This window comes from Cervus canadensis, chromosome 21 (assembly GCF_019320065.1).
Source record: "Cervus canadensis isolate Bull #8, Minnesota chromosome 21, ASM1932006v1, whole genome shotgun sequence".
Taxonomy (NCBI): domain Eukaryota; kingdom Metazoa; phylum Chordata; class Mammalia; order Artiodactyla; family Cervidae; genus Cervus; species Cervus canadensis.
Window position 1 is genome coordinate 490,506 of NC_057406.1, and position 22,369 is coordinate 512,874.

At 53.8% G+C, this 22,369-nt stretch overlaps 1 protein-coding gene across 2 annotated transcripts; it reads right to left on the reverse strand.

The window, feature by feature from the left end:
• Positions 1-27: 27 nt before the first annotated feature.
• SELENOO (selenoprotein O) lies at positions 28-21,267 on the reverse strand. Of its 2 annotated transcripts, XM_043440680.1 has the most exons (9): positions 20,574-21,267; positions 9,919-10,122; positions 8,904-9,084; positions 7,371-7,501; positions 6,757-7,037; positions 1,644-1,794; positions 820-1,005; positions 571-727; positions 28-482 (listed from the first exon to the last, which is right to left on the reverse strand). In XM_043440680.1, the coding sequence occupies exons 1-9, from the start codon at positions 21,140-21,142 to the stop codon at positions 315-317; spliced, it is 2,028 nt and encodes a 675-aa protein (XP_043296615.1). In that variant the 5' UTR covers positions 21,143-21,267; the 3' UTR covers positions 28-314. The 2 variants fall into 2 exon arrangements, with proteins under 2 accessions (XP_043296615.1, XP_043296616.1); XM_043440681.1 differs by lacking the exon at positions 7,371-7,501 and having other exon boundaries at positions 9,919-10,118.
• Between the last annotated feature and the right edge of the window lie 1,102 nt (positions 21,268-22,369).

Sequence of the window (22,369 nt, forward strand, 5' to 3'; positions counted from 1 at the left end):
GGGGGCAGAACAACCACGCGGGACCACTGAGGAGGCTGCCGGTTTATTGGGGGGCCTTGTCCCCCCACCCCATCCCCGCCAGGTGGCCAGGAGGGTGGAGGCCGAGCGGCCGGTCCTTGGGACTGCGTGGTGCCGGCGTGGGTCATCTGTCGTGGGGAGCAGAGCCTGGGGCAAGGGTGGCGAGTCAGCGTCGGGCAGAGACGGGTCAGGTCCTGACTGGACGTCTCCACCGTCACGGAGAGACGGGACGGGGGGCCGCCTCGTGGACTCAGGGGTTCGGCCCTGGCGTCTCCTGCGTGGAGCTCCCAGGGCGGTTACGAGGATCACGTCACGCACAGCTCCGCCGCCCAGAGCGGGGGCTTGCTGCTATAGGAGCGCCGCCGGCCGGCTGACCCGCTGGCCTCCGCAGCCGCCTCGCTGGCCTCCGCGGCGTCCACCTCCCCGCCGTAAGGGGTCTCCAGCAGCTTCAACACCCGCCGCACCTGCAGGGGGGCAGAGAGCGAGGGGGGCTGTTGGGGGCCGGCCTCCTCCGCAGCCAGGAGGGTGAGGGGGCAGGCGGGCGGCGCTTGCCTCCGAGAAGTCGCCACTCTCCGCAGCTTCGATGGCGCCCTGCGCGATGTAGTTCCTCAGCACGTACTTGGGGTTGTTGGCGCGCATAATGCGCACCCGCTCAGCCTGCCAGGCGGCCGCGTCGCCGCTGGCCTCCCGGTCCTTCTCCAGCCGGGCCCTGCAACCCACTGGGCGTCAGCGCGCAGCCCGGCCCGCACTGGGGGGGGTGGGGGGGGAGGGGCGGGGGCCCGGGCGTTGGGCGGGGAGCACCTGTAGTCGCGGAGCCAGGCGGCCCAGCAGCTCCTGTTCCTGCCGTGCAGTTCCGCCTCGCTCAGCTGCTCCAGTCGCGACTGCTGCTCCACGCGCTCCAGCTCCCGAGCCAGGCTCGCCCGCGTGCCGATGAGCGCCAGGAGCTGCGGGTTTGACTGCGCCAGCATGAGCATCATGGACAGCTGCCTGCGCGGAGCGGGCGCGTGAGGGGCCCCGGGCTCGGCCCTCCCGGCCCGCCACACTACTGTGTCTGGCCCCGCCAGGGCGGAGCCCGGGTCCGGTGGGCGGGGCAGACGGGGGAACACCATCAGCCGCCGGCCCTCCTTCTGTGGCAGCCCCTGCACGTGACAGGCCCGTCTCCCGCTGTTGACTCCGCCCATGGAGACCACAGAGCTGGATCCTCCACCTGGGGAGGCGGGCAGGGCAGCCCCTGACACCCCCTTCTCAGTCACCCTGGCTCTGGGCTCAGCAGGTCCTGCCAGCTTCAGCCTCCCCCGCACAGCTGCACTAGGTTCCTGCTGGGCACCAAACTTGTTGATGGGTGGACCGCACCCCCCCACGGGGGCACAAAGGTGCAGAAAGCCTGGGTGGCTGGAGACTGCGGGCCACACCCAGGCTGTTCCTGGGGAGCCTCCCTGGAGCAGAGACCACCATGCCCCAGCCTGTGCCGCCTGGCCCCCCATTCCAGCGTCAGCATCACGCCCTTTCCTCTGACTGGTGGGCCTCAGGGCTACAAAGCCAGAGTCTGACCATCCATGGCTTTGTTCTAAATAGTCCTCCCTTTCCGGAAACAAATTCCCGGGAAGCAAGACCCAAGCACCCACCGGGGATCCATCTGGGGTCGGAAGGCGAGCCTCAGCTCCTCCAGGGAGGCACACTGTGCAGTCAGCGTGGCGAGGAATTCATCTAGGTCTGGGGACTCAGGCGCGGCTGGGAAGGAGCTCAGCAGGTAGAAGGAGTTTGTGAAGTCAGCCCCTAGAACACAAAGCTGCTCAGGGCGCAGCCCCGTCACCAGATGACCACACGGTTCATCCAGCACATGTGTGTGGAGCCCTGCTGGGCGTCAGGCCAGGGGTTCCTGACCCCCCCCACCCCCAGCCTGTTCTCAGTGCCCCCAGCTCGGTCCCCACTCTGAACCTGACAAGTCACTCAGTCTCCCAAGGCCTCCAAGCCCAGTTTCTTCATCGGTGACCTGAATAAACAGTCCAGGCACCGAGGCCGGCCCTGGCCGCCGTTGCTGTCAGCGCCTTCAGCACTGCACGCTCTGGGAGCTGCAAGGTTGAGATAGCAGAGGACCTGAGATAACAGGCGTGTTGTGTGACATCCTTGGCCTGGCTGGCTACATCAGTGTCACCATAACCCCTAAGGAAATGGCCAAAACCAGACAGAAGAGGAAATGAGTGGGGAACCAGAATGGTGTACACAAAAAACCACCTAAACACAAGCGTGGTGACAGAAAATAAGGGACAAAAATGATGTAAGACAGAAAACAACAAAGCAGCATAAATTCTTCCTTATCTGTAGTTAACTTTTAAAGTAAATGGACCAGGGACTTCCCTGGTCCAGTGGTTAGCACTGTGCTTTTAATGCCAAGGGCATGGGATCAACCCCTGGTTCAGGAACTAAGATCTTGAGAGGACTGCCCCCCCCCCCCCAAAGTAAATGGATTAATGTCACTATTCAAAGAGCAAAGACCAGCAGAATGGATAAAAAACACGATCCAATGACAGTAAGATACTGAAGACGCTTAAGTTGAAAGCAAAAAGATGGAAAAAATATCCCACACAAATAGTAACCTAAGAAGTTGGGTGGCTATGCTGACACCAGAAAGTAGACTTTAAGCACTTGACAGAGAGGAGCCTTAGATGTGGGTGAGTCAGTTCAGCAAGAAGACACAACAGTCAAACAAGAGCCCCCAACACAGAAAGCAAACACTCCTAAAACTGAAGGGAAACGCTTCTTGGCTGTGCGGGGCCGTCCCTGCGGTTTGGGGGGCTTCTCTGGTTGAGCAAGGGCGTAGTTGTGCAAGGGGCTGTCCCTGCGGTTTGTGGGGCTTCTCTGGTTGGGCAAGGGCGTAGTTGTGCAAGGGGCCGTCCCTGCGGTTTGTGGGGCTTCTTTAGTTGAGCAAGGGCGTAGTTGTGCAAGGGGCCGTCCCTGCGGTTTGGGGGGCTTCTCTGGTTGGGCAAGGGCGTAGTTGTGCAAGGGGCCGTCCCTGCGGTTTGTGGGGCTTCTTTAGTTGAGCAAGGGCGTAGTTGTGCAAGGGGCCGTCCCTGCGGTTTGGGGGGCTTCTCTGGTTGGGCAAGGGCGTAGTTGTGCAAGGGGCCGTCCCTGCGGTTTGTGGGGCTTCTTTAGTTGAGCAAGGGCGTAGTTGTGCAAGGGGCCGTCCCTGCGGTTTGGGGGGCTTCTCTGGTTGGGCAAGGGCGTAGTTGTGCAAGGGGCCGTCCCTGCGGTTTGTGGGGCTTCTTTAGTTGAGCAAGGGCGTAGTTGTGCAAGGGGCCGTCCCTGCGGTTTGGGGGGCTTCTCTGGTTGGGCAAGGGCGTAGTTGTGCAAGGGGCCGTCCCTGCGGTTTGTGGGGCTTCTTTAGTTGAGCAAGGGCGTAGTTGTGCAAGGGGCCGTCCCTGCGGTTTGGGGGGCTTCTCTGGTTGGGCAAGGGCGTAGTTGTGCAAGGGGCCGTCCCTGCGGTTTGGGGGGCTTCTCTGGTTGGGCAAGGGCGTAGTTGTGCAAGGGGCCGTCCCTGCGGTTTGGGGGGCTTCTCTGGTTGGGCAAGGGCGTAGTTGTGCAAGGGGCCGTCCCTGCGGTTTGGGGGGCTTCTCTGGTTGGGCAAGGGCGTAGTTGTGCAAGGGGCCGTCCCTGCGGTTTGGGGGGCTTCTCTGGTTGGGCAAGGGTGTAGTTGCCCTGCGGCACGTGAGATCTTAGTTTCCCGACAAAGGATCAAACCCACGACCCCTGCGTTGGAAGGCAGGTTCTTAACCACTGGGCCACCGGGGAAGTTCCTGAATACGTGTTAAAGAAACTGTACTCCAATTAACAACAACAAGAAACAGCTGAAGGGCAGAGTCTAGCAGTTTTGTAGGAGCCGGGGTACCAACGCCTGACCCCTGGACAGAAGGTCAGCAGGGAAACAGCGAACACCAAGCACGGTGCCCCACCCAAGCCCTCAGCTGCACGTTCTCCAGGAAAGACCGTGAGTCAGGCCATGAAACTAGTGTCAGTACCCTGAGAACACTGGTGTGTTCTGCAACCACAATGGAAAGAAGCTAGAAGTCACAAATGGAAATTAGAAGGCGAGATGGTTGGATGGCACCATCGACTCAATGGACCTGAGTTTGAGCAAACTGGGACAGGGAAGCCTGGCTTGCTGCAGTCCATGGGGTTGCAAAGAGTCAGACACAATTTAGCAACTGAATAACCATGTTAAAATTAATCAACTACTGGGTCTAAAAAGAAATCACAAGGGAAATCAGAAAACACTTGGAGGTATGAATCAAAAGCAGCAGTGCTAAGAGGGAAGTTTATCCTTATGTATGTCTGAACTAAAAGAACAGCGCTGTCATTACCAGAAAAAAACTGTAACTGTGTGTGGTGATCATTTCCCGCTGCATGTATAGTCATGGTGCATACCTGAGACTTGTAAGATGCTGCACATCAGTTACTTCTCAATAAAAACATTTCAAATCAATAACCTGATCTTATACCTAAGGAACTAGAAAAAGAACAAATAAGACCAAACTTCACAGAAAGGAAGATGAAAGCAGAGATACATAGAGAACAAAAGTGAGAGAATGAGACCAAAATTGGTTCTTCGAAAAGATCAGTAAAATTGACAAAATTTTAGCTAAAACAATAAAGAAAAAATTGACTTTATTGACTACACCAAAACCTTTGACTGTGTGGATCACAATAAACTGGAAAATTCTTAAAGAGGTGGGAATACCAGATCACCTAATCTGCCTCCTATGAAATCTGTATGTAGGTCAGGAAGCAACAGTTAGAATGGGACATGGAACAACAGACTGGTTCCAAATTGGAACCAGTCAAGGCTGTATATTGTCACCCTGTTTATTTAACTTTTATGCAGAGTACATCATATGAAATGCTGGACTGGATGAAACACATGCTGGAATCAAGATTGCCAGGTGAAATATCAATAACCTCACATATACAGAGGACACCACCCTTATGGCAGAAAGTGAAGAGGAACTGAAGAGCCTCTTGATGAAAGTGAAAGAGGAGAGTGAAAAAGTTGGCTTAACACTCAACATTCAAAAAGCTAAGATCATGGCATCTGGTCCCATCACTTCATGGCAAATATATGGGGAAACAGTGCAAACAATGAGATACTTTATTTTGGGGGGCTCTGAAATCACTGCAGATGGTGATTGCAGCCATGAAATTAAAAGACGCTTGCTCCCTGGAAGAAAAGCTATGACCAACCTAGACAGCATATTAAAAAGCAGAGACATTACTTTGCCAACAAAGGTCCGTCTAGTCAAAGCTGTGGTTTTTCCAGTAGTCATGTATGGATGTGAGAGCTGGGCCATAAAGAAGTCTGAGTAATGAAGAATTGATGCTTTTGAACTGTGGTGTTGGAGAAGACTCTTGAGACTCCCTTAGATTGCAAGGAGATCAAACCAGTCAATCCTAAAGGAAATCAGTCCTGAATATTCATTGGAAGGACTGATGCTGAAGCTGAAGCTGCGAAGAACTGACTCATTAGAAAAGACCCCGATGCAGGGAAAGACTGAAGGCAGGAGGAGAAGGGGATGACAGAGGATGAGATGGTTGGATGGCATCACCGACTCAACTGTTGTGAATTTGAGCAAGCTTTGGGAGTTGGTGATGGACAGGGAGGCCTGGCGTGGTGCAGTCCATGGGGTCGCAAAGAGTTGGACACGACTGAGCGACTGAGCTGAACTGACTGAAAACAATAAAAAAAAAAGTAACAGTGAGGATATCACTACTGATTAGACAGAAATAAAAGACTAAGAGGACACTATGAATACTAATTCAGATAACTTAAATGACAGATTCCTAAGAACATAAATGACCAAAACTGACTCAGGAAGAAAAAGAAAACCTCAACAGGCCCACAGCAAGTAGAGAGACTGCAAACTTCCCGACACAGGAGACGTCAGGACCAGACGGCTTCACGGTGCATGCTACCAAACTTTTTTTTTTTTCCCTACCGATCGTTTAAAGAAGAGTTAACACCAATCCTTAGACTCTTCTAAAAAATAGGAGGAAACATTTTCTAACTCATTTCATGAAACCAACACTGTCTCGATACCAAAGCCAAACAAAGGTACCATGAGAAAAGAAAGCCACAGACCAGTATCCCTTGTAAGTACAGACGTAAGAAACCTCAGCAAAATACCAGAAGACCATGTAGGGTTTACCCCAGAATGCAAGGGGTGTCTGTGTGTCCCCTCCCAGATTCATAGCTGGAGACCCAAACCTCAGGGGGACGGTGTCTGGAGACGGGGCCTTTGGGAGGCAGGGATGAGGCTGCAGCCCTTCTAGTGGCTCCGTGCTCCTGTGAGGATGCAACCAGCAGATGGCATCCCAAGGCTGGACGTCCAGCCTCCAGGCTGTGAGAAGCAGTTTAAACCGCGGCAGGATACGGACAAAGAAGTAAAACCATGTGGTCACCTCGACTGACACAGTGTGAGAGCAGCAGCGGTGGATAGGAGGGCGCGCGCTCTACTGAGAGGAGTCACGTGTGAACTGGCCCATGGCCCATGGCGCGCTTGCGTGAAGGATGCTTTCCCCAGGGGCAGGGACAGCAAATGGCGCCTGGCTGGCCACTTCTGTGGGGCAGCACTGGGCCTCCAAGCCGGATTGGCCAGGAAGTCACACACGCCCTGCAAAGGCAGTCCCGGAGGACGGGAGACGGGGACCCAGACAGCCGCGGCTCGTGAGCAACCCGCCCCCGCTCACCGGTCAGGTGCATGGTCTCCAGGAGCTGGGCCACCAGGGCGCCATCCCCCTCCTGCTCGGTCTGCACGAGGCCCAGCTTCCGGCGCATCTTCTGCAGGTAGTGCCGGCTGAACTCGGCGTCGAACTCGTCCGCCAGGATGGCCTCGGCCAGCTCGAGGGGCAGCGCGGGGTCCAGGGCCTCGGCCAGCTTCTGCAGGTTCCACTTGCACACCTCAGGCTGCTTGCTGTACGCGTAGCGCCCGGCGGTGTCGGAGGCGTTGCACACGTGATCAGGGTCGTACCTGCCACACGGGCAAGAGTGGGGTGGTGCCTAAAGGGACCCATCGAGGGACCGGGTGGACACCACCGTCCTGCCCTGTCCCACGGGGCCCTGCAGCGTCACCTGCCCCTTTCAGCCCACTTTCTACCCAAGAGCAGAGGGTGCTGGTTGAACGTGTCTGTGCTAAAGCCCGCTGGGGGATTCCTGCTCTGGGAGTGACCAGGCCTTGCTGAGAATCAAACATGAACAAAACCTTCACCGAAGCAGCCATGCTGGCCTGTGATGGCCGTTGCCCTGTGACGCCTGTGCTGATGTGGGCCTCCCCGGCGGCCCCGGCGGGCAGCGGGACGCCCACCTGTCCAGGAACCCGAAGGGCCCGTAGTCGACGGTGAGCCCCGCGATGCTCATGTTGTCTGTGTTGAGCACGCCGTGGCAGAAGCCCACGCACTGCCACTCGGCCACCAGCCGGGCCGTGCGCCGCGTCACCTGCAACGGGACGGCCGCCGCTACTCCGTCGGCCCGGCCCCTCCCCGAGCCACCTGTGCCCGCTGGGCCGGTCTCGTACCGCGTGACTCCCGGGGGCCTGCCCAGGGTCCCAGCCGGACTTGGGAAGAACGCCCGAGGACATGTGGGAAGGAAACCCCCCACCACACCACCGTCTCTTATATACTCACTGTCCTGGCTTTTACCCAAACCAGAGACATCAGGGAACCCTGACATTCTCATGACACAGGCCCCCACGTGGGATGACCATGTCGGAAGAAGGAAGCAAGTCACCACATTATCAGGCAAACCCGCCCCAGGTCCCGCCTCACCCAGGGCTGCAGGGGACGAGGCTCCACCAGCCCACCTTGGCGGCCGGGAAGAGCATCGGCCCTGCTGCCCCGCACCCAGCCGGGGGGGAGCACCGGCCCTGCCGCCCCACACCCAGCTGGGGGGAGCATCAGCCCTGCCGCCCTGCACCCAGCTGGGGGGAGCATCAGCCCTGCTGCCCTGCACCCAGCCGGTGGGGGGGGGGGGCACCGGCCCTGCTGCCCTGCACCCAGCCAGTGAGGGGAGCATTGGCCCTGCAGCCCCGCACCCAGCCGGGGGGAGCCCTGTGAGCCGCAGGTGCACCAGACAGCCCGTGGCCCCCCCGAGCAGCCCACATGCAGTGCGCCTTCTGAGGCCACGGGCGCTCCCTGCGTGGGACAGTACCACACTTGGCTTCACTGACCAAGAGACCAGGCTGAGTGGGGGAGACCCAGGCCACCACCGTGGTGTGAGCTGAGCCTCAAGTCTCCCTGGCACTGCCCATGTGACAGACAGGAAGAAACTGTGGCTGAAGGGGGGTCTGGGGAGGGACCAGACCTCCCCAGCGTGTCTCTGCACATGGTCCCCAGGGTGCAGGCGGGGCCCAAGCGCTGCTTTGGGCCCACTTCTGGGGCACAGTGTCAGCTGTGAGCCTTCAGCCCTCAGGAAGACCCCCAGCCCTGCCGCCTCCACGCCACGGGCTGAGGCTGCACCCCTCCCACTGTGGCCACCGCCGGGGATGCCTGCACGGCCCCTGGGGAGGGACCATACCTGAGAGTTCTGGGGTGCATTCAGCCCTGAGCCAGGAAAGTCAGCATGTCCCCCAAATCAAGAGGCTTAGGGGCATGTGGTGGGGGCCACTGTGCGCACAGGCCCCATGCGGAAGACCCAACACCTGCCAGCCCTGACTCCCCCCCAGATCTCTGCACAGCTCCTTGAGGCTGCTCAAATGGGGGTCCATCCCAGGACCCTGACCCTCAGCATCTGAGAAGCTAGCCCTGGACCAAGCCAGTGGGTGGTGATGGGGGTTTGGGACAGGAGGGGACTCAGAGGGCAGGACACCCAGCGCCCACCCTCCGGGGACGGCCCCGCTGACCTCCCGGAAGAAGGCGGCGTGTCTCTGCACAGGGTCCCCAGGGTGAGCGGCCTGGATCTCGGGGTAGAAGGTACTGATGACGTAGTCGAGCATCTGCAGCCGGATGTCGTCCCTCCCCACGCTGGGGCCCGCGCGGCCCGTGTTCTCGTCTCTGGGCTTGAAGATCTCAAACGATCCGAACCTGCAGGGGAGACCCACGTTGACAGCCAGTTAAATGTGACGCCGCCCCTCCTGAGTGAAGCGGGAAGGGGGTTGCTGGCAGCGTTCGTGGCCAGAGCAGGGGTAGGCAGGGGACAAACCATACAAACACGGCTGATCTTCAGGGACACAGGCTGATACGGGGTGCCTCCCAGGGCACGTGGGGCGGGACGGCCACGGCCACCCTGCAGGGATGAGGGGATCCGTGCTGTCTCTCACGGAGGGAGGCGGCCTGTACTGGGGTGAGCTGGGGTCAGCAGTGGGGCACTTACACCCCCAGGGGACGGGGCAACGTCCAGAGTCATGTTTGCTGATCACACGGGCCGAACGCCAGCAGTTCGTGGGTGGAGGCCAGGGGTGTTGCCCGACTGCCTACGTGACACAGACCAGCCCTCAGCAGACCGTCTGGTCCAGACTACCACCACACCGAAACAGGCCCAATATGGGCCCGGCGCCTCCACCTCAGAGACAAAGGCGAAGCCGGAGACAGCTGAGCCATGCGGTCAGCTGAGTCCCCTGATCCCCGAGACCGCCACAGCCGCCTCCTGGCGACTGGCTGTGGGTGGCTGGTACCGAGTTCTCGACTCCAGGCAGCTTGGGGACCGAGGACGCACAGGCCCCCGGCAGCAGGAGGCCTCCAGTCGGCAGACGGGGCACTGGGAGCGGGCGTGCTGGGCGTCACGGCCACCCGCCCAGCGACGTGGGTGAGGCCGTTTTCCCGGCGCGCCTGACGCAGCCCCCGGTCACAGACCCCAGGTCGTGGCCCCGGGCTCACTGCCCAGCCCCTGGCCTGGGGACGTGAGTGTGCGGGCCTCACCTGAGGAACGTGGGGGCCAGGCGCAGCACCACGGCGCATGGCTCGGGCCGGGGGTTCCCGTCGTAGAAGACGTCACGCACGACGGTGGACTGGGACGTGACGCAGGCGCCGGCCCGCGTGGTGGGGACGCCCAGGTGGAACATGGCCTCGCTGCACAGGAACTCGCGGATGCTGGAGCGCAGCACCTTGCGGCCGTCGGCCTGTCTGGGGTCAAGCGCAGAGGTCACTGCCGGGCACGGGGATGCGGGCGCAGCCGCAGGCTGAAGGGCCGGGAAAGCCGCTGCCGGCTTCTCAAAACCAGCCCCCGAGCAGCTCTGACGTCGTAGGACGTGTCCGTTTCGAATGACCCCAGGTGCTATGCCCCTAATGTCCTGAAGGTCTCGATCCACAGCACGGGTGCCCAGCCTGCCGTGGGAGCCGAGTTCACAGGGAGAGCCATCCCCTGGGTCACACGCACACTTATAACTCTACAGTTCTGTTCCTAAGAATTTACTTTGTAAAAAACACAACAACACAGACACAGCACTGTCTGCAGTGGCGGGAGGACTTCAGCCCACCTTGGGCAGCTCCAGATGACTCAGACGTTCTCTTACCCTAAACTGACATTACTATTATCTTAAATAGACTTTACTTTCCTAGGCAGTGTTAGGTTCTCAGCAAAACCGACCAGAAGGCAGAGATTTCTCATATATCTCCCACCACACACACACAGCCTCCCCCAGCATCAACATTCCTACCAGACAGGACATCTGTCAGTGAACCCACGCTGACATGTCACCATCCCCCAGAGCCCATGTTTATTTTACATCAGGGTTCACCCTTGGTGTTACCCATCCTGTGGGTCTGGACAACTGCCCGGACAGGGATCCACCATGACTACAGGGTCACACAGAGACGTTTCATTGCCCAAAGTCCTCTGTGCTCCACCGAGCCATCTCTCACCTCCCAACCCCTGGTCTTGTTACTGTCTCCAGAGCTTTGCCTTTTCCAGAATGTCATACTGTCACACTGTGTGACCTTTTCAGATTAACTTTCTTCACTTACTGATATGCATCCAAGTTTCCAACATGTTTTTTTTTTATGGTTGATGGCTCATTTCTTTTTTTTTTTTTTTCCTATTCTTTTGCTGAATAATATTCCATTGTCTGGATGGGCCATGTTTTATCTATTCACCTTGAAGGATATCTTGGTGGCTTCCAAGTTTTGGCAATTAGGAATACAGTTGCTGTGAACATCCTTATACAGAGTTCCATGTGGACATGTTTGTAACTCCTTTGGGTAAATACTAAGTCGTATGATTGCTGGATCATATGGTGACAATAATATTTGGCTTGGTAAGAAACCACCACAGTCTTCCCAAGCAGCTGGACCATTCTGCATTCCAGCAGCGATGAATGTGCTTTCCTGTTGCTCCACGTCCTTGCTAGCATTTCGTGTTGGCAGTGTCCTGGAGTTTGGCTGTTCTCATGGGTGTAGTGGTGTCTCACCGTTTTAATTTGCATTTTCCCGATGACACATGATGTGAAATATCTTTCCATGGGCTTATATGCCATCTCTGTATCTTCTTTGGGGAGGTGTCTAACAAAGTCTTTGACCCCATTTTAAAATCAGTTTGTTTTCTTATTCTTGAGTTTTGAGAGTTCTTTGTATGTTTTGGAGAACGGACTTTTTTATCAGATGTGTCTTTAGCAGAGACTTTCTCCCCATCTGTGGCTTGTCATTCTCCTGACACTTTCACACAAGTTTTACATTTGATAAAGTCCAGCCTATCATTTCTTTCATGGATCCTGTCTTCTGTGTTGCATCTAAAAAGTCGTTTCCATACCTGAGGTCATTCAGATTTTCTGTTTTGTCTTCTAGGAGTTTTACAGTTTTGCATTTTGTGTGTAGGTTGGTCATCCATTCTCAGTTAATTTTTGTAGAGGGTGTCAGGTCTGTGTCTAGATTCATTTTTCTTTTTTTAATGTGGACGTCCAGTTGTTCCAGTTCAGTTCAGTCGCTCAGTCATGTCCAACTCTTTGCGACCCCATGGACTGCGGCACGCCAGGCCTCCCTGTCCATCACCAACTCCCGGAGTTTACCCAAACTCATGTCCATTGTGTCAGTGATGCCATCCAACCATCTCATCCTCTGTCATCCCCTTCTCCTCCCGCCTTCAATCTTGCCCAGCATCAGGGTCTTTTCAAATGAGTCAGTTCTTCCCATCAGGTGGCCAAAGTATTGGAGTTTCAGCTTCAAAATCAGTCCTACCAATGAACACCCAGGACTGATTTCCCTTAGGATGGACTGGTTCTATCTCCTTGCAGTCCAAGGGACTCTCAAGAGTCTTCTCCAACACCGCAGTTCAAAAGCATCAATTTTTTGGCGTGCAGCTTTTTTATAGTCCAACTCTCACATCCATACATGACCACTGGAAAAACCATAGGCTTGACTAGACAGACCTTTGTTGGCAAAGTAATGTCTCTGCTTTTTTTTAATATGCTGTCTAGGTTGGTCATAACTTTCCTTCCAAGGAGTAAGTGTCTTTTAATTTCATGGCTGCAATCACCATCTGCAATGACTCTGGAGCCCAGAAAAATAAAGTCAGCCATGTTTCCCCATCTATTTGCCATGATCTTAGTTTTCTGAATGTTGAGCTTTAAGCCAACTTTTTCACTCTCCTCTTTCATTTTCATCAAGAGGCTCTTCAGTTCCTCTTCGCCTTCTGCCATAAGGGTAGTGTGATCTGCATATCTGAGGTTATTGATATTTCTCCTAGCAATCTTGATTCCAGCTGTGCTTCATCCAGTCCAGTGTTTTTCATGATGTACTCTGCATTTAAGTTAAATAAGCAGGGTGACAATATACAGCCTTGACATACTCCTTTTCCTATTTGGAACCAGTCTGTTGTTCCATGTTCAGTTCTAACTGTTGCTTCCTGACCTGCATACAGGTTTCTCAAGAGGCATGTCAGGTAATCTGGTATCCCCATCTCTTTCAGAATTTTCCACAGTTTACTGTGATCCACACAGTCAAAGTCTTTGGCATAGTCAATAAAGCAGAACTAGATGTTTTTCTGGAACTCTCTTGCTTTTTCGATGATCCAGCGGATGCTGGCAATTTGATCTCTGGTTCCTCTGCCTTTTCTAAAACCAGCTTGAACATCTGGAAGTTCACGGTTCACGTCTTGCTGATGTCTGGCTTGGAGAATTTTAAGCACTACTTTACTACAGTGTGAGATGAGTGCAATTTTGCAGTAGTTTGAGCATTCTTTGGCATTGCCTTTCTTTGGGATTGGGAAGTTGTTCCAGTACAATCTGTTGAAAATATCATTGCTCCATTGGATTGCCTTTGCTCCTTTGTCAAAGATCCATGTTTATTCGGGTCTATTTCTTGGCTCTTAGTTCTGTTCCACTGATCTATCCATTCTTTGGCCAAAACCACACCCTCTTGATTACCACAGCTTTGTAGTCAGTCTTGAAGTGGGGGCAGTGCCAGTCCTGACTTTGTTCTTGTCCCTCAATATTAAGCTATTCTGGGGTTCTGTCTCGATAAAAATTTTAGAATCATTTTGTCAATTTCTACAAGATAACTTGTTGAGACTTTGATTGGGGTTGCACTGAATCTATAGATTGAGTTGGGAAGAACCAACATCTTGGCAATATTAAATCTTCCTATCCATGAACATGGAATAGCTTTACACTGATTTATTTCTTTTTTTATCAGTCTTGTAGTTTTCCTCATAGCAATCTTTTGTTAGATTCACACCTAAGTATTTCATTTTTAGGAATGTTAAGGGAAACAGTGTTTTTAATTTCAAATTCCACTTGTCATTGCTTGGCTGTAGTACAGTATCCTGCAATATTATAACTGCTCTGAGCTCATTTTGGTCCATTCTTTGAGATTTTCTACATAGATGTCCATTTGCAAACAAAAACGGTTTTTCTTTCTTTCATCTCAATGTGTATGCCTTTGATTTTCTTGCCTTGCTGCATTAGCTAGGACCTCCAGGGATGCTGAGAAGCAATGGAGAGATGGAACATCTTTTCCTTGTTTCTAGTGGGAAAGCTCTGAGGTTCTCATGATGAAGAAGATTTAGCTAGAGGTTTTCTGTAGATACTCTATTAAGTTGAGGAAGTTCTTCTCTATTTCTGATTTATCATGAAGTGTTAGATTCTGTCAAATGCCTTTTTTGCTTCAACTAATATATGATTTTCCTTTTTTAGCCTGTTGATCTGATGGATCACATTGATTGATCTTTGAATGCTGAACCAGCCCTGCATACTTGGAATAAATCCATTTGGTGGTGATATATAATTCTTTTCATACACTGTTGAATTTGATTTGCTAATGTTTTGTTGAGGAATTCTTTGTGTTCATGAGTGATTTTGGTCTGTAGTTTTCTTGATTGCCTTTGTCTAGATCTGGTATCAGGGCAATGCTGGACTCAGACAAGTCAGGGAGCAGTTCCTCCGCTTCCATTCTCTGAAAAGAGTGGCGTAATTTTGTCCTTCAACGTTTGGCAGAATTTGCCATTGAGCTCACCTGGGCCTGATGCTTTCTGATTTGGAAGGCTACTAATTGACTCAATTTCTTTAATACATACAGGCCTATTCAGATCGTCTATTCTTTAATATATACAGGCCTATTCAGATTGTCTATTTTTTCTTGAGTTTTGGCAAATTTTGTTTTTCAAGGAATTGGTCCTTTTCATCTAGGCTAGCAAATTTGTGAACATAGTACTGTTTGAAGTATTTTAATTATGCTTTTAATGTCTATATGAATTGTATGATCTTCCCTCTTTGATTTCTGGTATTAGTAATTGCGTCCTAACTTTCTTTCCTCGTTAGCCTGGCTAGAGGTGTATTGATTTTATATATGTTTTCAAAGAAAAAGCTTCTCGTTTCACTGATTTCTCCTCTATTATTTCCTATTTCAATTTCATTGATTTCTGCTCTAATTTTCCTTCTTCTTGTTTACTTTGGAGAGTAGCTATGCTCACCACCATACTACCAACACACACTTTTTTTTTGTTTTTGCTTACTTTGGATTGGATTTGCTCTTTGTAGTTTCCTCAGTGGAAGCTTAAATATTGGTTTTAGATCTCTTTTCTTTACTAACATATGCACTCACTACTATAAATTCCCTTCAAAGCACTGCTTTTACTGTACCCCACACACTTGATATTTTCACTTCCATTTAATTCAAAACATCTAAAAATTTCTCTTGGGATGGTGGCTCAGATGGTAAAGAATCTGCCTGCAATGCTGGAGACTCGGGTTCGATCCCTGGGTTGGGAAGATCCTCTAGAGAAGGGAATGGCTACCTACTCCAGTATTCTTGCCTGGAGAATTCCACAGACAGAGGAGCCTGGTGGGTTACAGTCCATGGACTTGTAAGAATCAGACATGACTGAAGCAACTAACATGCATCATTTAGAAGTATGTTGCATAATCTCCAAGAATTTGGGGGTTTCTAGTGATCTGTTATCAATTTCTAGTTTGATTCCATTGTGGCCTGAGAATAGACACTGTGTAATTTCTATTTTTAAAAATTTGTTAAGGTGTGTTTTATGGCCTAGAATGTGATTTATCTGGATAAATGTTCCATGTGGGCCCATATGTATTCTGTTGTTAGATGAAGTAGGCCTAGATGTTAATTATATCCAGTTGATCGATGGTGTTAATTGAGCTCAAAAGTGTTCTTACCAATTTTCTGCCTGTTGGCTCTGTCCATTTCTGATAGAGGAGTGTTGAAGTCTCAACTATGATAGTGGATTCCTCTATGCCTCTCTGAAGTTGTCAGTTGGCACTCTGATGGTGCTGTTTGACACATATACCTTAAGGATGGGCTTCCCTGATAGCTCAGTTGGTAAAGAATCTGCCTGCAATGCAGGAGACCCTGGTTTGATCCCTGGGTCAGGGAGATCCACTGGAGAAGGGACAGACTACCCACTCTAATATTCTTGAGTTTCCCTTGTGACTCAGCTGGTAAAAGAATCTGCCTGCAATGCGGGAGACCTGGGTTCGATCCCTGGGTTGGGAAGATCCTCTGGAGAAGGGAAAGTCTACCCACTCCAGTATTCTGGCCTGGAGAATTCCATGGACTGTATTGTCCATGGGGTCGCGAAGAGTTGGACACGACTAAGCGAGTTTCACTCACTCAGTCACTCACCTTAAGGACTGTTCTGCCTTGTTGGCCCCTTCATTTTGTCACGCCCCTCTTTATCCCTAATAACTTTCCTTACTCCAAAGTCCACTCTTTCTGGAATTAATATGGCTACCCCTGCTTGTTTTTGGATTGGTGTTAGCATGGTACACTAGTATCCATTTACTTTTAATCTACATGTCTTCATATTTAAAGTGGATTTCTTATGGACAACATATAGGACCGGTTTTTTTTTCCTTTCTTTTAGGACCCTTTTTTTTTTAATTAACAGTATCCTGTGTTTTAATTAGTGCGTTTAGACCAAAGTGTTTTCCTTTCCTTTCACTCTTCCCCCCCGCCCCCCGCCATCTTTTGTGGTTTTAATTGAGCATTTTGTGATTCTGTTTTCTCCTTTTTCACTAGTTCTCTCCTGGCATATCAATAATACTTTTTTGTGCATTTTGTTTGTTTTTTTACTCTAAAAAATGGTTGCCCTGGAGTTTGTAATACACATTCACAACTAATCCAAGTCTACTTTCAAGTACCATTATACTACTCCATGGGTAGTATGAGTACTTTATAATAGCAAAATAATCCCAACCTCTTCCTCCCATCCCTTATTCCATTTGGTGTCATTAATCTCACTTACACATAATCAAATGCATTGTTTCTGCTATTTTAAACTATTACCTGTTACATCAGTTACGATGAAAAGCAGAGGCTTCACTCTACATTCACTTCCTTCTCCTGTGCTCCTCCTTTGATTATCTTGATTCAAGCTCCTGACCTGTATCATTTTCATTCTCTGCAAAGAACATCTTTCAACATTTTTTGCAAAACAGATCTAATGGTAACAATTCCCCTTACTTTTTGAGGCAGTCTGTGTCTCCTTCACTGCTGAAGGAGTTTCACAAGGCACATAATCCTAGATGGGCGAGTTTTTTCCCTTACTCCACTTTACTCTGCTTGCCTGGCTTTTGAGAAGTCAGCTGTCATTCTAATCTCTGCTCTGCTGTAGGTGAAGTGTTTCCTTCCTCTAGCTTTTTTCACTTTTTTCCTTTATTTTTGCTTGTCTTGAAAATTATAAGCCTAGGTGTTTTTTTTTTTTTTCCTGTAAGGGGGGGGGCAGGTAGACATTTATCTTGCTTGGTGTACCCTGAGCTTCTTGTATCTGTTTGGCATCTGGTATTAATTTGGAGAAATTCTCAGTCACTACATTAAATATTTTTTTTTGTCCCTTTTTCTCTTTCTCTCCTGGTATTCCTATGACATGCTACTTCTTTTGCAGCTGTCCTGCAGTTCTTCGAATAGCGTTTGGGCTTTTTCCGTTTTTTTCTTTTTGCTTTGCATCTTTGTAGGTTTCTCCTGAGATATACTCAAGCTCAGAGACTTTTCCTCATCTGTGTCCAGTGTAGTAATATGTCCATCATAGGCATTCTTCATTTTTGTTAGTGTTTTTACTAGAAATCTCTAGCATTTCCTTCTGGTCTTTCTCAGAATTTCCATCTCTCTGCTCACACTGCTCATCTGTTCCTGCATGCTGCCTACTTTATCGATTAGCGTCTTTGACATATTAATCACAGTTATGTCAAGTCTTTGGTCTGATAGTTCCAACACCTCTGCCATGTCTGAGGCTAATTCTGATGCTGGCCCTGTCACTTGCAGCTGTGTTTCCTGCCTTTTAGTATGTTTTTTAATTTTTTCTTGATAGCCAGGAATGATGTTTGGGGCAAAAAGAACAGCTATAAACAGGCCTCTGTGATGTGGTGGTGGGTTTCAGGTACTGGGTGGAGGCCTCAGCCTGTCAGTGAACCTGGGTCTCTGGACTGAGAACATCTACATGGGCTTTTCAGTCTCCTCTCCGCCAGAGGCTGGAGCTGGGCACTTCCCCTTCCCCGCTTAGGCTCTGAGAAGACCCCAGCAGGTCAGCCTCGGGTTAATTAGCTCCCTGAGGCAGGCTTGCTAAGAACACGGTGCTCCTGTGAACTTGAAATGGCTTCATTTCCCCACTCCTGCCAGAAGCACAAAGGGGTTTTCCACCAGCATTCACTGTGAGGACCTTGTAGAGCTCCAGGAGGTAAAACTCACCAAGGTGCAGGGGCCCTTGGGGTTTTAACTGGCTTGTCCACACTGAGCCTCCAGCAAATCATCATTCGCAGTGCAAGAGTCCCTGGAGACTCCTGCTCTGGTGACGCGCAATTCTCTGTCTTTGCTTGTCTCTCCAGTTGGGGCAGGGGTGGCGGGTGGGCAGTGATTTGCCCTCTCACCTCGCTTTTCTTGCAGATCTAAGAAAACTTGTGGATTTTTCAGTTTTTTCAGCTTTTCACCCATTAGGACAGAGTGACGATATCCAGTTTCTTACTCCATGTTTTTCCAAATTAAAAAAGGAAAGTCACAGCAGTGCCTGAGAACAGCTAGCCTGCATGAGCCATGTCCTCAGGCCCCTCCTTGTAAGGTGAGGGGGCTGGACACCTCGACCTCCAAGAGCCCCCACCCATCAAGCAACCAAAACAAAGTGAGTTTGGATCTCTGCCCTTCAGAGTCGGGCCTGGTGCCCTGGCCTGGCCCAGGGCACAGAAGCGTCCGAGCACTCCCCCAGCAGGAAGGCACTTGAGACAACTTAGAAAATTCTCTAGGAATAAAAAAAACTCTGGGCTCACTCTGTCTCACCTGCCAAAGGACACAGATGCTGCATGAAGCTGCCTGGGATGCACCTCTACCCAAGTCCTCTGCAGGGAAGAGGCCAGTATGAGTTTGAGGTGCTGGGGCATACGCCTAGAGTGGGACCAGAGGTCAGCAGAGACCTCCGTGGGCCTCCACACGGCGTGGGGACCACCTTGGCCTCCTGCCTCACCCTCACCTGGGAGGAGTTTATTCCAGGTGTGACTGACACCTCTAGAAACCAGGCCTGACAGTCACCCCAAGGCTGTCCGCGCCTGCCTCTGGCTGGTGAGACTCAATACACAGCTGCATTCCACTCAGGCCCTTGTGGTCTGTAATCTGTCCTCAAATGTCACTCCACCCCCACCCTGGCCTATTCAGCAGGAAGCCAGCACTGCTTAAGCTAATTGTGGATCTGGTAAAAAAAGGATCCAGAAAACAGGCAGGCTACCTCCTTGCCCAGGGCGAGGCGCCCAAAGCAGAAACCAGAACCGTGTAACGACCGCACAGCAAGGGTACAGGGCCTTCCCTGACCCTGCCCGCCCAGAGTGCCAAGGACACATGCCAAGCTCTCCTGCACCTGCCGTCCTGAAACCCCAACCCCCATGGAGGCAAAGGCAAGAAGCCGCCTGTCCCTTCATCCCCAACTCACAACCGGGGATTCCAGCAGCTGCTGGCCTAACCCACTCACATCACTTCAGATGCTAGCCTCAAGTGTTGTTGAGGCTGGGGACCCCAGGAAACGTTGGGGATGGCAGGTGGGCACAAGTCTGCTAACAGTCAGACAGCCCCTTTCTTTTAAAGGACTTCAGGTCTGGAAACACTGACTTACAGTTCAAGTCTTCAAATATCAAAAGCAACTTCCAGCAGCATGTTACTCTCAAAAAAATTTTTTTAAAACAAAAACAAATGGTCAAAATGAACACATGAAGTTGAAAGCTGCTCATACAATATGCAAGCCCCAGAGTGAGACATTTACACATGATCCCAAGAGCAGAAATGCTTCCACCAGCTGCAGGTGCAAACAGCTCTGAGCAGGTTGTTCCAGGACCGTGGTGGGGGTGCCAGGCTGAACTCAGGATGTCGCAGACACAGAAATGTTTGAAGACTGGGGTATGAGGAAGAACCTGAGGACCTGAGGTGGAGCTGCTACAGATGGGGGGTTGGGGGGCGGGTTCAGTCCCTGACAGAGGGGAGGCAAGAGCTTGTGGGAGGGGCCAGACAACAGCACACCTTCAGAATGTCTTTGAATATAAAACTCCAAGTTAGGTGTAATTCTTCTGGCCATTCAACAAGCCCTTAACAACATGGGCGATGGATATGAACTTTTTCGTGTTAAAGAGTAGAACAGCCTGTCAGCCGCGGGCATACAGCTGAGGTGGGACAGCTGGGCACCCTGCCAGCTAGGGCTGTCAAGGTCTAGACCCAGGCCGGCAGCATGAGCCCCTGGAGGAGCACGGACAGCGCCCACCTCACTGCGCCCTCAGAGCAGGGCTGGCCCCAAGTAGTAAGTAGGCATACGCGGTGCTAAGTGTGTGGGAGGCAAGCCGACGGCCTGGTCAGCATTCAGACGAAGCCTTAAGCGCCGCAGCGCTGGCAGCCCCGCGGGGCACGCGGTAAACACGAGCGTGTCACGCGCAGGACTGGCTCCGAAGTCCGTGGGTCGTTTATCAGAACAGAGCACGGGCAGCGGCCAGCGCGGCGGGATCAGACGCTCAGCCCGACCCGAGAGGGCGCACAGCTCCCGGCCTCTCGTCCGAGCCTCGGGTCTCGGCTCGGGCGCGGCTGCCCAGCTCGCTCTACGGTCCCGGGCCACACGCCTCACCCCCGACCGCCCGGCGGGTGCGCGGGCGCACCCCCAAACACACCTGGAGAAGGGCGTGGGCCCCGCGCCCTTGAGCTGCAGCTCCCAGCGCTCGCCGGCCTCGGTGCACACCTCGCCCAGGTACATGGCGGCGCCGTCGCCCAGCTGCCCCGCAAACTGGCCGAACTGGTGGCCGCAGTAGCAGTGCGCGGCGGGCTCGGCGCCCGGCAGCAGCGCGTTGCCGCTGAAGAAGAGCGCGGCCTCGGCCTCGCGCGCCTCGCGGGCGGCGGAGGCGGCGGGCGGCGCGCCCAGGCCCAGGAGCGCCAGCGCGGGCTCCGACAGCGCCACGACACGCGGCCGCCGCAGGGGCTCGGGCCGCGCGCGGCTGAAGCAGGCGCCGGGCACCGGCCGCGGCGCGGACGGGGCGCCCTCGGGACCGGGCGGCGGCGTCTCCACCGGCAGCGCGCGCAGGGCGCGGTTGTCGAAGCGCAGCCCGGCCAACCAGCGGGGCGCTGGCTCCATGGCGCCGGCCAACGCGGAGCAGCGGGCGGGCGGCGGACAGCGGCCGAGGGGCGGCGGCCGGGCGCGGGCGACCGCGAGCGAGGCCGCGAGCCCTGCGCGGAGCGCGGCCATCTGAGGCGCCTCAGCGGCGCCCTACAGGAAGTCCCGCTGCCCGGAAGGCCCGCCGCCCCGACAGGAAGTCCCGCTAGCCCCGGAAGCCCCGCCGCCCCGACAGGAAGTCCCGCCCCGGGCTCGCCTCCCGGGCCGCTCCTGACTGACTGGGACGCTGCAGTCCGTGGGGTCGCACAGAGTCGGACACGCCTAGCTGAGCCGGACGCCCGCGGATGTCTGACTCTGATTGGTCTCGCCGTCCTTCCGCCTCCTCTCCACGTCCTGCCTGGGGGACCTCGAGGTCCCGGCCGGACCCTGGGGGAGCGCGCGGCGGAGACTACCCCGCGTCACAGCGGCAGGTCCTGGAGGCCCGCCTCGGGGGCTCCGGCCCGTCCGGATTGAGCGCTCCGGGCCGGTGACCGTGCCGAGTGACGGCCCCAGGGGACCCTCGGAGTGCCCCGCAGTTCCGCGTGAAGCAGGACCAGCTTTGTTGGGGTCTGGCCCTTGACTGTCCTTTGCCCAGCGCGCACAAGACAGGGGGGAAAGACGGCGGCGCTGGTCAAGATCTTGCCGGAAGTCAGGGGGCAGTTTCGGGCCAGGAAGGCCCCGGGGTGAAGCCGAAGCCGGGGGCGCGGCCGCCTGCTCCTCCGGCGGGCCGGGCGCCGCCCCTCCCCTCCCGCTGCCCTCCCCCGGCTGGGAGCCGGCGCCCGGCTGTCCCGCTGCCCCTCCGCCCTCTGCCGCTCCGCTTGCCTGTCCGACCTCCCTCCGGTCACCCCGTGCTTTTCCTTGCGCTTCTCTCTGAAGTAAGCAGGCTCTTACTCTCCTGTTTCTCCTGTGTCTTTCTCCTCACCACGCGCTGGGAGGGCGGCAGCTGTGCTGATCCGGGCCGCAGTTCCCCCAGAAAACACGGGTGGACGCCCAGGAGGCTGGGGCGGGCGCGGGGTGGGGAGGGCCAAGCCTGGCCTCGAAGGGCCTCCCTAGGTGAGGAGGTGGGGTCAGTGTGCAGAGTGACTCCGGGGTCACTCTGTTCAGAAGAGTCGTGTGGGGCCCCCAGGTGACCCGCTGATGCCTGCCTGGAGAGGGTGGTCCTCGGAGGGGTTCCCAAGCCCCCGCCCACCCGGGCCCAGAGCAAAACCTGCTGCTGCTGCTGCTGCTAAGTCGCTTCAGTCATGTCTGACTCTTGTGCAACCCCACAGATGGCAGCCCACCAGGCTCCGCCATCCCTGGGATTCTCTAGGCAAGAACACT